This window comes from Pleurodeles waltl, chromosome 6 (assembly GCF_031143425.1).
Source record: "Pleurodeles waltl isolate 20211129_DDA chromosome 6, aPleWal1.hap1.20221129, whole genome shotgun sequence".
NCBI lineage: Eukaryota > Metazoa > Chordata > Amphibia > Caudata > Salamandridae > Pleurodeles > Pleurodeles waltl.
Window position 1 is genome coordinate 286,692,580 of NC_090445.1, and position 19,360 is coordinate 286,711,939.

General features: G+C 40.1%; 1 protein-coding gene across 1 annotated transcript in view; it reads right to left on the bottom strand.

The window, feature by feature from the left end:
* Positions 1 to 1,902: 1,902 nt before the first annotated feature.
* The window catches only part of SCN4A (sodium voltage-gated channel alpha subunit 4), a 1,135,018-nt gene continuing 1,117,560 nt past the window's right edge, over positions 1,903 to 19,360 (bottom strand). The window contains exon 27 of the mRNA XM_069238085.1: positions 1,903 to 7,257. Coding sequence (XP_069094186.1) covers positions 6,086 to 7,257 — 1,172 coding nt within the window. The 3' untranslated portion in view covers positions 1,903 to 6,085. The remainder of the gene's footprint in view (positions 7,258 to 19,360) is intronic.

Genomic DNA, 19,360 nt, shown 5'->3' on the forward strand with positions numbered 1-19,360 from the left:
ATATTTAGGACAGGAAAATGCCACCTTTCTAAAAGTCGAATTTTTAGAATTGCGACTTAAAATCCGACTTCACCATTAAAGAGGACTTTAAATTACAATTTATTTGAGTCTAAAAATTATATTCCTACCTGCTGTCAATCAAACGTTATCACTCAATAAATGTAACAAGGTAATCCGATGTTATCCACTGGGAGAGATAGGCCTTACAATAAGGAGAAGTTAATGTAGGAGACTTTCACTGCTAAAAACATAAAAAACATAAGAACACATGTCCTACTTGTCAGATACAATATTCTCTGCAATATGGACCTTTAAGGGTTACTTATATGTGCTACACATTAAAGTTTAGGTTAAATAAGAAGGTTTACTCTGCCCGGTCGAATTGGCAGTTTTTAAATTGCACTAGAGGCTGCAATGGCAAGCCTGAGACATGTTGTAAGGTGTTCTTCAGTGGTGGCACAATGAGTGGTGCATCCTCACTATTAGCATTTAATTTACAGGACCCAGGTATGTGTAGGATCACATAATAAGTACTTATAAATAAATTAAATAAGCCACTCATGTGTAAGTCAGTTGCACCATGTTTTATCAAGAGAGCACAAACACTTTGTAACTGGTTAGTGGAGGTGAAGTCCTAATGCCAACAAAAACAAATGCAGTCAGTTTTCTTGATAAAGCTTTTCTGAATCAAAGCTAATAGTTCGGAATATTTTCAAAAGTTCCATGCCATAAGAACTGCCTGACAGTTGCTCCTGATTGCATTATATGAAAATGCAGAATTACATATGAGTTGGAGTTTGTGCCTTGGGCATGAAAATTCAACATTCTCTGCATATCGCTATGACAGCAGTCATCCAGTTTTTATATTTAGACCTAACAATATTGATTTCATGATACAGATTTCATGTGTTGTTCTAGGTGTGGGTAGATTTAATGGAGATGTCCATATGTAGATCTTGTGCTATGATTTGTACAAGAAACCCGTGAACCATCTTAAAAGGTTTGATGGTTGGGTAGAGCATACCCCAAACATGGAAGATCAGAAACTGCTGATAAGATTGGGAAGTCTAAAATAATACTTCACAGTGATAGAGGCTACCACTGCACCCCATGCTTTGCACTACTGAATTTGGCCTACAAGGAGTAGTAGCTATAGTCAGCAACAAGCAACCTGTAAGTTGTCCTGGTGTATTTTTCTCCCCAGTTGACATAAGTAGACTGGTGCAGAAGATAATTCCACTTGCTTCACCCTCAACAATAACTCAAATAGGCCAAACGGAGCCAGGGTGTCAAGAAAACAAGCATTAGGATAAAATAACCTATTAGTCTTCACTAGAGCCATGTTGGTCCTTTTAGGAATCTTCTAGCCCCAACAGAGACTGTTGACAAACTCCTGCTAGCAAGGTTGGACTCTTGACTCCTAAAGAGTGAAATTATGGGGCACTCACTCCAGCACATGTATTTGACAATGGAGATATGTAGTCCTAAAATAAATAGACTAGGAATCACTCTAACCAAGAGCAAACTAAATTAAGACTGGACAGCCAAAATCTACTATGCAGTAGTCCTCCCATGATGAACATTTTTTGTAGTTTAGTTTATGGTGTATTTCGATGTTATTGCAGTGAAGTATTTGAGGGGTCAAAGATGCCCATCTGTTCCTAAAAACACCAATGTCTTTTTACAAAGCAACAGAAAAAGTCTCTTCAATTGCATTATAGTGAAAACATCCTTGAATGCCAATTGCTCAGAATGGTTTGATACAGGATCACAGGCCTAAATTATTAGGTTATTGTATGTGTTTGGAAAGAAGGCAAAATGATTAAGATACAGGTAAAGGTCTTAGAGAGTCTTCAAATTCACTCAGATACCAGTAAGAGAATACAATAAAGTTTGCCTCCATTGTTTTCCAATGTTTTATTTTAATGAGGATACAGTTGTAAAGAGGATGAAGGCTTGAAAACCAACATAAAGCAATCACCACTAACATTTAAAAAAGCATCATTACTTTACATCATGACATCAATATGCAATGACAACAACATATTACATTAATTCAACAATGAATAATGATAATGAGGTATGTGTACACATGAGTAAACATTTGCTTGAAACCTTTGGCAGCATGGATGGCATGAGGAACATGACTGCTGTTCTTTTAAGGATCAAGGAAGATAACCTGATGATGAACACAATGATTAAAGTTTTCTGACTGGGAGGTTGGCTTTTGTCATCATTTGTTAAGACAAAGGCCCTAAAATAAATAGGACCATCACTAGAATATGTGCCTGATTTAGATTTCGCAGGATGTGTTACTTCATCACAAATTGTATGGATATTCTGAAATATTCATCCCATTATTTCCGATAGGATTTATATTTTGGCGGATGGGATATCTGTCACCGGTGTGATGGAGTAACCTGTCCTCCAAAATCTAAATCACACCTTATGTTATTGACTTTTCAAGCAATAACAGCATTATTAGAAACCAATCTTCACACCATGTTCTAAGATCATTGTGATGCCTAACTACAAGATAATCAGCAAATTACAAATAAACCTAAACAGACAATTATAGACAACTCTGTAAATTATTTTCTTAGATTGATAACTTTCTCCATGTATTTTTCTAATCCAAATAATCCAAATATATCATTTATAAAAGGAGATACTGTAAACAATAGGAGGGGGCTCCATAGAAAACATCAACATAGGTGCAGGAATATAGAATAAGAGTGCGTCCAGCATGCAAATACACATTGCATAGAGGTTAAGAGACAGAGTTACCAAAAGATGGTACAAATCACTAACAAAGCAGTGATAAAGTCAAGGCAAAATCATTTAAAATGTAATGCTTTAAAACTCACAATCATTTTTTTTTATGTAAGACTAATAGTGAGGGTTACTGTTAGCAACTTCCTTGTCAAACATTGTTATTCTTAAATTGAGTTTCTACAGGATACTGTATGTGCAAAACAAATATTGTCTTGCAATTAAGAAAATACTATTTCTAGATTAAATATGCTACTATTAGTTCAGACTCTGTAGTTTCACATTTTATTCACATAAAGTAAAGGGTTCACTAAGAACGAAGCCTAAACTTTATTTTAAGATGAGTTAGAACTCGTAGATGTATGAGGCCAGATCCAATGGATAGCATCAGTGTTGGGCAATTTGTGAGTATCCTGGTCAGGAATGGAGTGTTTCTGTAGTGATAGGGTGTAATCACCCTATCTACAAGTCAACAAGTATGAAAGTTAAAAGCTTCCACTCTTGAATCAAAGGCACCCTGGGAGCATTCAGAAGATGCACTGGTTCAACATTTCCTGACACTTGTGGAATCTAGGCTATCATGTGGTAAACATTTGACAGATGCAGAGGTGAAAGAAAGACAGCATAATTATAGGCAGATGCAACATTTGTGGCTTTACAGTTTCTGTTTTTGTAGATTCTTTTACATTGAATTTGTGCCTATGAGCAGTTAGACACAAAATATGAGGACAAAAATATAGAGCAGGTGAGTGAAAATAGGCAAGCATATATTTACCTTTTATTTAACTCCTCATCTTAGCATTTTGAAGATATATATATTGTCACGGTATATATGTTGAGTTAAATATAGTACATATGTGCTTACCGATAGGAACTTACCGTCATGATATTTTTTTCCTCGATATTTTTGACACAATATTTTGGACTCTATATTTTGTCACAACACTTTAATGGATATTGCTGAATAATTGACAAAGTGAAAATGTGGGCCTCTTTTCAGTTCTGCCAGTAATACAAAAAATAACAGTTAGATAGCATGCTCTAATTTTTGTCTGGTCTCTAGGGGCCGATGACAGTTGATAGTTATTACCCATATTCAATGGTACTCATATTAAAGACCTCAGAAGGATGAGTGGATGTCCCAGGATTCGAAACTATGAACTTCAGATTACACACACATTTCTACAGCGGATACACTAGTCCTTTGAGCTATCTTCCCAGGATCCACTTAGACCTATCTTTTAACTGTACTTGATTAGATCAAGATGGAATAGCAACTAGTACAATGGTTTCTCGGTGTGAAGTGTAGATTACATCAAAATCATACTGGCTCCTTGTAAACAATGAAATGGTATTGGGTGTATGTAGCCTCAGCGGTCTACGAGTCTCCCCAAGGTTTTGAGCACCATAGTTGTGGGGGTTAACTATGAGGCATTTACCATCTTCAAATGCAGTGTTCAATATACTCTTCAAGAACAGATATCCTGACATTTATGGACTACTCTATGGTTAATATAAATTAAAAAAGAGCACATAGCTTTGATTTCAAATAAAAATCCATAGCAATGTCCTGAGTTTGCTTTGGTTGGTGACAAGAGTTTGCTGTTCCCGATTTCTATGCAGAATATTGTAAAGACCAGGTTTATTCTCTCCAGCTCCCTTGTAGTGTGGGTCTAGCTTTCATTTAATTTAATTGCTCATTATCCAAATATGTTTTACCAAAGATATCAGACACCCACATTCACTGCTTGACGTCCATAATCTACTATTACCTCATTATTTCAAGGAATAGGAATCCAACATCCAATTGGACCTATGGATCTTGGCTCCTGGTATGGCCTTCACCTATTATAATCCGTCACTAGCTCGGTTTAAGGTTTCATCCTTGCAATATATAAAGCGACCCAAAGCCATCTAATTAGGTATTGATAAGGAACACTTTAAACATTTAAATAAATAAACATCAGATAAATACCAACAAATCTGCAGTGTGCATAGCAGCTTAGTTACTCAAGAGCACTTGTGCCTTCCAGACTCTCCAGTTAACAAGTTTTCTTTTCTCTCAGGTGGATAAGGATTGCATATTATACATACATTTCTTGTTCATCTACATATAAACATCATTTAATGCTCTTAAACATTGAATGTACAATCGGATCGTGATTGGTCTTATGTTTCTCAAGGCTGATCCCAACTTTTTATTGTGAATGAATAGTTTAACCTTTCCTGCCTAAGACTTAATGCAGACCTCCTCGTTCCTTTTATATGGACAATAAACTGATGTGTAGAAGCGATGTACATCAAAGGTGCATATATGTAGGATTAACTTAAAATCGACGGAAGATTTTAGTGAAAATTTTATGTGGAAAGCTTAAGTGTCTGTTGCGAAACTTGTTACAAGAGGTGCATACATTCACTCCGAAAAGTATATTGTATGTTACAAAGAAGTTCAAGAAAGGCAAATGTGCTTCATGATCCTGCTGCACACAATAAAGGGGGCAATTTCCCATAAAACCTTAGTGTAATAACATCTGCAAATTATACAGTGCATGGCAGTTACCATTAAGACATAATCTTACTTAGAATATATTGTACGAAGTATCAAAAAACCCTTTGCATTTTTAGCGTTTGAGCGGTGCAACTTTTAAGACATATGAAGTGTTTTAAGAAAAATATGGCTTAACATACCATAAATATTTCAGATATTTGAAATTCATTCGAAAATCGCAGTATGATGTCTAAAATACGAAAGAGCACACAAGTGTAAAATAAATGGACTGATTTCTTAAGCCACGTGAAAAGATGCACATTTGTTAATGTTTAAAACACATCTCCAGAACAAATCAGTAATTTCAGCTAAAACGTCTCTCTTTATTTTTCACCACGTGGTTGCGTGCTGGTATATGAAAGATGGCAAACAGTCTTTTGAGCTCCGTCCAACTTTCTCTCACTTCCCTACACAACCATGGACAAGCTACTGGATCTTTGCACTTGATGATCCTTGTGAAAACAGGGACTTGTATCTCAAGGGATGATCGACATTATAAAACTTACAAATACATGTCATGTGCACCTTGGAACACATCCTTATGTTTGTAGGTTGTTGTGTAGTGTGATATACTGTAAGTCATATTATTGTTTAAATGATTGACCTGACACTGCACAAATGCTGTGGAAGAAGGTGTTCATCAGCTTGAACTTCGTGAGAGGACAAGGACTGACAATATTTGGGGATCGGTTCAAGTATTATTCTTTTGGCGGTGAGACGTGCACTGTTGCATAGGCTGAGATGAAATATTTGCTTCAGCTTATTCTAAACAGAGGACTCGATGCTACCACTTGCTTTACCACAGCCACTTCTAACACAAGGTATATCTTTAGACACTGAATGCATGTCCTCTGTAGCTAATCCTACACTATTTGTGCCATAGTTTTCATTCATTCGTGTTGCGATGAGTCCTATGAGCTCTGGTGGCTTTTCATCTTTTGTAATTTCATTTCTGTCTTGTCTGTACATGTAGGAGGCAAGCTTTATAGAGCGTTGGAATAAATGGCTCCTAAATGCCCTTTGGATCTTTATGGCACAGACTTCCTCCTGTTTCCTTTTCAATGTGGTAGTAATAGGCTCATAGGAAACTTTAGAGGGATTGGCTGCCATGAATTTCTCCTCCATTGACTCTTTCAATGCATCCATTTCTCCAGAGTCTCCCAGTACCTCCTTTGTAAGAGCAAACAGAATGTCCAAGCAATGGATTTTATCTCCAATGACCATTGGGAGATCCATTGCAATCAATTTTATTTTATTTGGTTTAGGTAATCTTAAGGGGGGCTGCAAACTATCCACAAAATTAGACATTTCACTATAAGCAACAAATTGAGTGGCATCAGGGTCAAACTTTTCCCAAGTTTCATAGAACATTTCAAAATCATCTTCACATAGGGGCTCTCCACTTTCCTCTGTAGCCACATTGAAGTTCTCAAGAATAATTGCGATGTACATGTTGACCACAACCAAAAATGAGATAATGATATAACTGCAGAAAAAACATATGCCCATGGCTGGATTGCCACAGTCACCTTTGACATGAGTGCCAGGGTTTTCTAAATTTGGATCGCAGTCTGGAGGGCCACTGTTCATGATGGGATTGAGGAGACCATCCCAACCAGCTGATGTTGTGATTTCAAACAAGCAAATTATGCTATTTCCAAAGGTTTCAAAGTTGAACATGTCATCAATGCCAGACTCCTTTTTGACATATGCAAAGTTCGACATCCCAAAGATAGAGTAGATGAACATAACCAAAAAGAGCAAAAGTCCAATATTGAACAGGGCAGGCAGCGACATCATCAAGGCAAACAGTAGTGTTCTGATTCCTTTTGCTGATTTGATGAGTCGAAGAACTCGCCCAATCCTCGCCAGCCTAATAACCCTGAAAAGGGTTGGTGACACAAAATACTTTTCTATAATGTCTGACAGCACAATACCTGAAATATAATGAAAGCACTTGAGTTATTCATCATTCAAAATGATTGCATTTAAACATTATGGTAAGCATACATGTTAATTAAAAGGAAAAAACCTGTGTTTTCTGGAAGTTACTACAATTCCATATGTGAGTACAAATCAAGCTTAGAAGGTTTACGTATCTCCACTTGGTTAATTTCGTATGGAGCTCAGAAATATTTATATAAATTTCAGAAAACCTGTTTTCTGCCCCCATAATCACATAATGCATATTAGTTGTTACTTGTTTAGAAACCATGAGCACACATTCAATACGTGGACCAGGTGGTCTTTATTATGATGTTAGTGAGTGGTGGATAACCAAATTGATTTCCAACAGCTATAAATATACATGCTTTTGGATTACCTGGTGGATTCCAAATGATATAAAACTCTTGGCATTAATTCAGGTTCTGCTGCACTACTGGTAATTTCGTTTTCATATACTCTTTTTAGTTCCCGTTAGGTCTATGAGTATTTACTGGACAACATGAATTTATTCATATTTGGAGAATGTTTAACACAGTATGGTATTTCAATTGTGTAAAACTCACCTTTCTGACAGAACCAAATGCATTAAGACAAGAAACACTCCAACTCACCCATGCCCACTATTCAAACTTCATGCCAAGCAAGTACATTAGATCTTCTCCAAAACAGGTAGTGACTTGTATGAGGATACTGAAGCCACACAACTGTCCTCAAGACAGATGGAACTGACAGCATTGGAACATTGTCATATTGGGCAAAGGATGCCCCCAAATGACACTATGGGGATCATTATGAGTCTGGTGGTCAATTGACCGCCAGACTCGCGGTGGCAGTCGGACTGCCGCCAATACGGCAGTCTGAGTGCTACATTATGATCACGGCAGTCATGCTGCAGTCAGACCAGCAGCACCGCCAGTATCAGGGATCCCGGCAGTCTGGCAGTCCTAATCCTCCAGGGCAGCGCTGCAAGCAGAAGTTATACCCATTTCTGTCTTTGAAGTAGGCAAACTTCAAAATAAGTCTTTGTAGTGTAAAATACTATGCAGTTCCTGCCCTGACCCCCCAGGCACACTCCAGAGGGTTGGAGACTGCTTTGTGAAAGGACAGGCACAAGTGTTAGCTCTTCCCACCACTCTAGCTCAGGAAGATCCACCAGGATATGCAGGGTACATCTCAGCTCCCTTTGTGTGACTTCTAGAGTGAATTTACAAACAGCCCAACTGTAATCCCGACCCAGACGTATATTCCACAGACAGACAGAGGCACAGAATGACACAGAATGTTTAAGCAGGAACATGCTCACTTTGTAAAGTGGCATTTTCAAACTTACAATTCAAAAACCCAATTTCTCCAAAAGTTGTACTTTTAAGTTGTGAGTTCAGAGACCCCAAACTCCATAGCTCTATCTGCTTCCAATGGGATGTTACACTTAATAGATATTTCAAGGCAATCCCCATGTCACCCGATGATATGCCTTTCAATAGTGAAAACTGAATTTAGCAGTATTTCACTATCAGGATATGTATAACACATCAGTACATGTCCTGCCTTTTAAATACACTGCGCCCTATCCTTGGGGTTGCCTTGGGCCTGCCTTAGGAGTGACTTACATGTAGTAAGAGGGAATGTTTGGGCCTGGAAAGTGGGTGTACTTGCTAGGTTGAAATGGCAGTTTAAAACTACACACACGGACACTGCGATGGCAGGCCTGAGGCATGTTTGCAGGTTTACTCATGTACAATCAGTGCTGCAGGTCTATTAGTAGTATTTGAAATACAGCCCTGGGCACATCTGGTGCACTATACTAGGGACTTACTAGTAAATCAAATATGCCAATCATGGATACACCAATTGCCATACATTTTAGACACATGGCAATTGCACTTTAGCACTGGTCAACAGTGGTAAAGTGCCCAGAGTCCTAAAGACAGCAAAAACGAAACTCAGCACTGGATCAAAAACAGGAGGTCAGAGGCAGTAAGTTTAGGGATAACCCTGCAAAAAGGGCAATTTCCAACAAATCTACAATTCTACAATCTGTATATTTGCTACTCTTTAGTATGCTACTTGGAGACCAGTGGCGGCCCGTCCTTTAGGGCGGAGGGGCCACGCCCCCCCACCCCATGAAGAGTGTCTGTCAGGCTGAACAAAGGTCAGCCTGACAGACACTCTTCATGTTCAGGTCAGGCAGCCAGGAGCAGACATGCGCGAATTGCGCAGACTCCTGGCTGCCTGAGCTGAACTTTGCTGTGCTGAGGAGATCACAGCTCCTATGGGCAAAGGTGCCTCGAGGCCCTCCCCTGGGTGACGAGGAAAGCGTCACCCATTGACACTCGCCGTGGGTGCTTCAGGTTTAAGCCCTGAAGCGCCCAGGGCGAGTGTCAATCAGTGACACTTCGTCACAGAGTGGGGTGGGGTCAGCAGTCTCACTGACCCCATCCCACTCTGTGACGAGGCTGGGACTGCTGCCTTCCCTCATTGGCTGACCTAATGTCAGCCAATGAGGGAAGGCAGCAGTCCCAACCCTCCTGCGACCTGGAGGCTGAAGGTAAGTGTGTGTGTGTATGTGTGTTATGTTTTAAATTGAATGTTTGGTGCGCACGTGCATGTTTGAGTGTTATGAGTGTTGTTAATGGATGTGCGTGCGTGTGTGAAAGAATGAGTGTGTGATGTTTTAAAATGAATGTTTGGTGTGTGCGTGCATGTTTGAATGGTATGAGTGTTGTTAATGGATGTGCGTGCATGCGTGTCTGTGTGTGAGAGAATGAGTCTGTGTGTGTGTGTGGGTGCCCCGCACGCCCCCCTCCCTCCTAAAGCTGCCGGCCGCCACTGTTGGTGACAACATCAGATCGGAAGCTCATAACCAAATTGGTAATTTATTTAGAGTAAAGTATTTTTAAACTCAAAAATTGTTTTCTTTCTGTTCGTCCTACACTTGCAAAACAGGTATGGCAAACCACAAATGGAGGAATATGTTACCACAAAAATGCTGTCAAGTAGCATACTTCCCTACTACAATGAATGCAGAAAATGAAGAAATTGACTACTCCACATTTATAGTACTAATGAAGTCAACAGAAAATGTTTTGAAATAGGTAATGTCTGAGAATGGGAACATCCTTGTGGATAAATAGGTATAGGTTAAGGATTTTTGCAACATCTAGTTTTAATTGAAATGTTTCAGTGAGAGGGTATGGCCAAGGTTGGGAAAGGTGCAGGGTAATGGTTCAAATTATTTAGGAATATTGTTAAAAATATCCATAGAGAATAAGAAAACTAAAGTCTACAATAAAGAAAGTAAAATAATTAGGCGAAGGCACATAGTAAGCTTACCCTAAGTGTTAAATAGAGAAATGGATGGGACTAAGGTGAGAAAGAGTTTGGGCTTGGAAAAGGTTTACACTTAAAAATGGGGTTAAGCTAAGTGTTACAGTTAGATTTAAGACTAGATTAAGGGTAAGAGGAAACACAAGATACATTTTGGATACAATGGTTGTAGGAAATTAATTAACAAAGTCATTACATGCTTATTACATCATTGTTTTGGTGGGTTACTAATTATGGCCTCTCCAACACAGAGGTTTGTTTTCATGAATTATTTGTCTTGACATAAATTCCACTGACACATTATCGCTAACATTTGCATTAAATATCAATTACTGATTGAAATCATTCTAAATAGCAGTGACAATCTCAGATATTCAACATTGGTAGTGTTCATAAACAATTAAAACCTACAAACAAAATGGCAGATGGTTCAGGTAACAGATGGAAGATCTGTGAGTGTTGGTGCTTGTAGAGTTAGGCTCTTGATCTGCCTAACATTAACTCAACAGTTTCTATTCCAACAGACCAGTGTGTATGTTGGAAAGTGGATTATTGGTAAGGGCAGGTAAATACCTACACTTAGCAATAGTCCACTAACCCCCACTAGGTTCTGTTATATCTCAATAAATTAACCCCAGCTCAGCCCTCAGTAGCTTGGCAATGACAACAAGGCTTAACTTAGGAGACAAAGGCCCTCATTTTGACTTTGGCAGTCTTTTCAGAAGACCCTCGAAGCCACAGGCTCCAGAAGACCACCAGTCCTGGCAGTCTTCTGACCACCATGTTACGAGTACTGAATGATTTCTGCCACAGTTTGGCAAGAAATCCTTCAGTAGTCGTGCTGGCGGTCGAAGGTGCAGGGGCGGTTTCACCACTGACCCCACACTGCCAAAAGGACTCCACCAGCCGTATTACGACTTGTAATAAGGCCTGGAGGTGTCCTGATGGCGGGGCACTGCTTGCGGTGTTAGCGCCTGTTCCTGTTTTCCGGCAGTCGACCTCCTCACTGGATAAGGTAAGTTGATCGTCCGACAGGGGGGAAGGTTGGGAGGGTGGGGTTGGAGTTGTGTGTGCTTGTGTGGGTGGGTATTGTCTGCATGTGAGAATGATGTGTTTATGTGTATGCGTGTGTGGAAGGCTGTGTGAATGAGTGTTTGAATGCGTTTGTGTATACGTGTGCGAATGGGTGTTGAAATGAGTGTATGATTGTTGAAGTGAGTGCATGTTAGAATGTTTGTGTGAATGCGAGTATGGATGGGTGTGAGTGAATGCGTGTATGGATGCGTGTGAGTGAATGCGAGTATGAATGCGTGTGAGTGAATGCGTGTATGTAAGTATAGGTGAATGAGTATGCAGGGTGCGTGTGGGTGTGTGTGTGCATGTATGCAGGAGGAGGGTGCTTTTCTGGAAGAGGGGGTCAGGGTTCTGTTCTGGAAGGGGGGTGAGGGGGTACTGGGTTTGCGTGGAGGAGGTTAGGGGAGTCGTCTTCCGGTGACAGAAAGCCAACTCGTTATGCCACTGGCAGTCTTCAGTGGACCGCCGGGTCGGAGATACTAATCTCCGGCCAGGCTGTCCAACTGCCCTGGCGGTATAAGCGGGAATGTGGCGGGTTGGCACACACTCAATGTGGCAGTCCTCACCCCGGCCCGTTGGTGGTAAGACTGCCACCGTGGCGGTCATAATGAGGGACAAAGGGGGTCTTTCTGACCTTGGCGGTCCATGACCGCCATGGCGGAGGGCGGCAAAAGCACCGCCAACAGGCTGGCGGTGCTTCCTTGGCGATTCTGACCGCGGTCAGAAAAGGGGAGCCAGCGGTTTCCCGACGGTTTCCCGCTGGCCCAGGGAATCCGCCATGGCGGCGCTGCTTGCAGCACCGCCATGGGGATTCCGACCGCCTTCCCGCCAGCCTGTTTCTGGCGGTGTCCACCGCCAGAACCAGGATGGCGGGAACGGGTGCCGTGGGGCCCCTGGGGGCCCCTGCACTGCCCATGCCACTGGCATGGGCACTGCAGGGGCCCCCTAACAGGGCCCCACAAAGATTTTCACTGTCTGCTTAGCAGACAGTGAAAATCGCGACGGGTGCCACTGCACCCGTCGCACCCCTTCAACTCCGCCGGCTCCATTCCGAGCCGGCTTCATTGTTGAAGGGGCTGTCCCGCTGGGCCGACCGGCGGTCTTCTGGCGGTCACCCGCCGGCCCAGCGAGAAAGACGGAATGGCTGCCGCGGTCTTTCGTCGGGAACCGCTTGGCGGGCGGCGACCACCGACCGCCGTGGTCAGAATGACCGCCAAAGTCTGTAAAACATTCAAGTGCCACAAACCAGTAATACTACAAAACACAGGAAACAGTTTAAAAATCTAAAACGAATAGGAAATATGGTTATCTTTAATTTGACACCAAAACAAATAAAATCGGATAAGGGAAAATCTAAAACCAATAAGAAATATGGTTATCTTTAATTTGACACCAAACCAAATAAAATCGGATAAGGGGAACTGGAGATATGAATTTTTAAATAATTAATGTTTATTAGCCCCTAGAAACTACAAGTGACACTCGGCCGGGGCAAAATCAAAGTTTCATGCTGACTGTGATGGAGCCCTGCTTGGCTACTGCAAGCGGGAGGCCTCGTCAAAAGTTCACCTTCAGACTTAGGCCTTTATTACGAGTCTGGTGGTCCTGCCTCCACATTATGTCCGTGGCGTTTCTCGAGTACTGGGAGAGACATGATTTTTTTACTTATCAAGGTCGTAGCCATTTTTACTGATTCTGAGCATTACATATGCTATTTTTATACATGATATACATTGGACCCGTGGTATGTCCAGAACATAGGACACTCGCCACAATCTGCACTATTTTGGTTCATGTTCTTTCCTGTAAGCCTTGAGAAAGTCTCTTTAGATGAGACACGTGTCAGCTGTTTTGCTGTTTTTCTCCATTGGACTTACCTTTGCTTTGGATTGAATCTGGTATCACTGGATGAATAAAATCCTCATGATGCACCATACACCCGTGTTACCGGCTGATTTGCAAGCACAATAACATTTTTGGACTTCTTGGACTTTCAGTGTGCCCCAGTACATATTCCCTTCATGCTGTAAGATGGTTTCTTCACCAACTAAATTGCACCAGTAGTGGTTAGGTGCAGTACTGATGGGCACCTGTGGCTGGAATAAGCGGATTTTATGAACAATACATTGATATGCATACATAAGGAGGTGCGAACCATTGGCATAACCACTACTTTGTTTGGATTACTTCCACCTCGCATGACCACTTACTGGGAAGTGTGTCAAAAATCAATCCCAGGGAGCAACATTCTTTAAAAATCCAAATGGCTGGAACTGAATTTTGGAGGTTAGGTCTGGCTGAACCCACCGACTGGTGAGGTAAAAATACTTAACACACCCTTCTCTTATTCTAATCAAGAGGGCACCTAATTGTCTGGGGTTGCAGGAAATGGGTGAGGGCCTGAGCTGCTCCAAATGTCCTTCCCTTTTTTGAAGACCAGTTTGTCTGCTCTCTCCCCATCCTGATTTACTCCCCCAAGCACATCCTTTGTGTTCAGCCCAGGCCACTTCACACCTCATCAAGGCAGTCTGACCAGGCTGCCAGAGGCTGGCCAATCAGAGAAGGGCACTACAGAGCTGAAGGTGGCAACTTTCAGGTAGAGTTGTAAAACTATTTACCTGAATTAGTTATATTAAATCCAACAATTGCAAGTTGTGGGATTTATTATAACAATTAATTTGATACCACACTCAAAATATCTGGCTCATATGGGGACTTCATCAATTAAAATAAACTCTCCCCATTTTAGCCTATGGAGCCCATTCACTACAGCGAGGGATAACAAATTTGACTATTTTACCTCACCAGGGCTTATAGAAAAAAATTATAAGGTCCCTGCTTCTAGGGACACATACGGCACACCTTTGGGGTGACCTATATGTAAACATAAGGTAGTTTAAGACTTTGGAAGTACTTTTAATTCAACAGTCAAATTTGGATATAACGTTTGTTTAAAAGCAGTTATCAATGCAGGCCTGCCTTTAAAATGACACTGGGCACCTCAGCAGTGCACCTATGGGTGCACCACCTATGCTGGGGTCCTTAACTCTACATGCCCTACCATATACTAGGGACTTATAGGTAGGTTGATACTGCCAGTTATAATTAGCCTAATTTGCATATCCACTTTACACAGAGCGCTAGCCCTGGACCAGTAAGCAGTACCCCAGGCACTGCCAGGAGTCAGTAGCAACCAGTATCTGTCCACAAAGTTTGGGGGTGACCAGGGCAAAAAAAAGGACTTTCCTACAGTGTAACAACAGTAACATCCACTCTGATTACACAACGGTGACATCTATTGTTGTTTTAATTTATATTTTATTATAAGAAAAGTGTCCCATTGAGCGACTACTGTGGACAGCTGGGATTGTGAGGCCTTATGATGCAAAGTTTATTTTGTTCCGCACTGCTTCCAGCAGGTCTCTGGGTTGTGAACCTCAGCCCTGGGGCTGTTATTAACTGTTTGACCACATTATGAACTAACCTCACTTTATATATCAAAGCTGGTAGAATCAATGGAGAAGCCTTTCTTAGAACTTAGAAATTTCTTATAAGGTATTTAGTCATGCCAACTACTTTACCTTGTCTTGAGACTGACAACCATTAATGGACAAGCTAGATCTCTAATCTACCCCAGGGCACAACAGATTACTTTCAATAATGCTGCCTTTTGTTTACATTGGCCTCTGTAGTTATTTGTGCATGAACACCACTGAACATAGTCTGGTAGCTGTGGAAACAAAGGGACAGAGAAAGACAATGGTTCCAGACCAAAGGTCTCTGTGAGTCTAGTTGAGCATTTTCTTTATGCTAACTCCACGCCCTGTAGTTAGCTGGCCCAATAGGAGACACACATAGGCAGTGCTTAATTTGAGTCTGGTTTTTTTCAAGTGGACCAGGACTGGCTGCAGATGAAGCAGAGATACTCTGCCTGCAACTCTGGCAGCCAATGTATTGTGAACATGGGAAGGGATATATTTAAGTGACACACAGGGAGAAACTGTCCTGCATGAAAGGAACATTTATCTCTTGCTTTGCAGCAACCAACCCCCTCATTGGGTTCTTAATGATGCAAAGCAAAATAGCAATTGCAGTGTGTTGCTTCAACACAAGACATTCATCAGTAATGGGAGGGCATCAACCACAAATGAACTTTCTTTTATGTGAGTAGTTGAGGAACCTCAAATATATCAGGTGATCCTTCACTAGAGGGGAGGAGGTCAAGACCTCTGAAGGCCCAGGGCTGCCTATCAGGCTTTAAATGAGACTGCAAGTGTTTGTTATGACCTTCATATGGCCAATCATTTCTAATATGTGGGGAATATATACACACACACACAAAATACGCTGCCACATCATACTGTGAAACAGGCTGCGGAGAAAAGACAACAGCACAACCAGATGTGTCATGAGGGTACTCCAACTTTATAATTTCATTTTATGTTTCACAAAAATCCAAAAGTGCAAGTGCTAAAGATAATGGTAATGCTTTTCAGCAAACAGGCCTTATATTGACCACCATATACAAGAGTGAAGTTGATTTTTTTTAAAAGGGACTAAGTCACATGACTTTTGCATACCAATTGAAACAAAAAAGTTACTTTGTATCAACACAAAGCATTCAAACAACAATTCTCCTTAAACTACAAAAATGTAAAGATACAGTTTAAGCACCAAGGCCCTGAAAGTTTATTTTTGGGAATCATCAGACAAGTAAATGATCATTAATCAAAGGCCATTTCGAAAACACGGTTCAAGAATTCATTGGGATCTTTTTTATTAACTGTTACAGTCATTAACAATTTTGTACTTCCAAGATCCTCTTTACTCAATCAATTACAACTAATGTGAGTAAAAGTACTTTATGTTAACTTTTCACACTGTCACCATTCCTCGAGCTGCATTAATTGAGAAGTTTAAGGTAAAATGAAAGCATCAGAGCCTGGAGAAAAGTTCAAGAAAGGGGGAGATCATCAGATAAAATAGCAAAAAAGTAATCAAACATTATTTTTAGAAAATAGAGATCAAAATTCATTCTTTTCCGGGTTAATCTCAAAATGAAATGACCATTATTTTAGTAATGTGACTCTTTCCACTTGATTATCCCAAGACTAATGACGGTAAAGTACCCAATTGATAGGTTGATAATTTCCCAGGAGAAATCCCACAATTTCAGGACTAAAATGTCATTTTACAATCAATCTTGTACTCTAGTCCTCAGTTCATCCTCTTTCCCTAATATGTTCCAGTTCTCTTATTCAAGTTTTGTTTATTACACCAGTGATGCTCAACTACAATATGTCATTCCTCTACAGAAAAGATCTGATATTAACTGTGTTTTTTGTTCCTCAACCAACAATCATCAATCGCAGCACATTACTATCATACAGAGCAACATTCATATTATTTATATCTTATTAGCTTCCAACCATGACTATATTGCATTCTCTACAGAATAATTTAGAGAATCATAGTAAAAACACATAGACCTCTGTATCACAATTTAATCCCAATGGTGTTTCAGTCCCCCTTAAAATTATCCACCTAGAATCAGATTTTCTAAGAGTTTCCCACTCTCACTGCTTGCATAACATGGTGGATTCCAAAATAGCAGAGTCTTGTTTTGTCTCCTTTATGTTTTTCCCAGATATCTTTAGCCATAGCATATGTCATATCTCTGTTATGAATGGCCCGAATATGCCATAGAACCTAAAATTTCAATTTGTTAACAGTACTTCCTATATATCTCTTGCCACACCCCAAGATGTATACCACATATGGGGTTTCACAAGTAATGTTACTCCTGAATGAAAAGTTCCTCCCAGTCATAGACTTGAATTCATATGTCTTTCACCCATAGAGGCAGGCTGTACATTTCTGGCATTTCCAAAAGCCTTTTTGTCTATGCATCAGCCAGTTCAACTTAGTGCTCAGGACCTTCTGCATTTAACTGTGTAATAGATAGCCTCCTCGAGAGGCCATTTTGCTATATGTTATTCACAGTTGTTCTGAAAGTACTGACCTCAAAGTTTCATCTAATCTTAGTATTCCCCAGTTCTTCTGTAAGGTTTTCTTTACAATGGCACTGGATTGATCATGCTCCATTTTTTTATATATATATATATATATATATATACATACACATACGCACACATTATAATATATTATTAGCTAGGACCTAGAATTTTCACGAAATACTTAAAACTAGTATGATAGTCAGTTCTGCTGCTGTGTTGAAAGTTTCAGGGTGATTTGTCAAGCAATGGCTGAGAAAAAGGGGGGGTCCCAAAAAGCTTTTCCCCCATGCAATTTCCTTGGGGATTTTTAGACATGACTACAGCCTGAACTGCTGGACGGAATTATACCAAATTTGGCAGAAAGGAAGCTTTTGGTCCCGAAAGCCCCCTTTTGGTAATTTGGTTTATAGATCCATTCAGTAGGTTTTGGGATATTAAAGGAAAAATAAATGTAGATATCTGGGTGGAGCATAAGCACAGATCTCATGGTGAGATGTGAGTGGCTGCCACCACTTCAACCAGGAACTGCTGGCAACCATGTTGGGGCAAATATACATGATAGCACCTTTTAAATGATCTACCAAGCTGAAATTATAATGTACCCTGAAACATAGGGTTACAATTCACTTTAATGAAAAAAAAGAAATATATATATGTATATACACACACACATATACATTATATATATATATTAATACAGTTCCTAACGTACAAGGAAAGCCGGGACACCTTTGTCATGCTATGAATTCCATTATTCAGGAATGTATTTACCCTCCATGGTATCTTTGCTAACATCCTTAATATTATTAATCTAATATTTGCAATAGAAGTATTGATATGATAACTGCACATGGTGGGGTGTGAGTTATAGTTACCTTAGGGTGCGAGTTATAGTTACTTGAAATAAATACAGCTAGAACAGCTGAATTTCTTTGGTTTTGTAGGTTTGAAATGTGAGCCTAACTATAACATCCCTAAACCTTTGATTTTTTTGAGTGAACACATATATATATATATATGTATATATATATATATATACCAAAGTGCAATGCAGAAGCTATGGCGCAGCGGTCCTAGCTGGGTTCCCGAAACTCCAACAACACTATTACATTTCCTTAAGTACAAGGAAAGCCGGGCCACCTTAATCATGCTGTAAATGTATTTATTCAGGAATGGATTTCCCCTCCAACGAGTTTTGGACGTAGCCTTGCTCACGGATGAACTGACATTTTGACCTAACTTTTATTAACATCACTTCAACCTTTAGTTTTTGTTTTTACTGAATTTCTAAGATGTTGTTAATGTAAAGTAAGATATCATTACCAGACCTAACTACCTAGCAATAACCTATATATAGCCTTTGTTTCAGAAAATGTCTAAAGTAAAATCTATTTACCCTATAAAGTTATACCACCACTTTAACAGTCGGTCTTCTCAGTTAATATATATCTATATATATTATATATATATGTTTTAATGAAACATGCACTTCTAAACCTAATTGTCTCTAGCTGCCTTTTATTGACCGATAACTACGAAAGAAGAAAAAAGTTGAAAAACTAAGTTGATGGTGACAGGTAGTACCAGATAATACGACTGTCCTAAAACTGACTAACATTGGTTTCAGGCACTGTCCGCACTGTCCTCGTACTGACAAGCTTGATTTGTGTTCCAT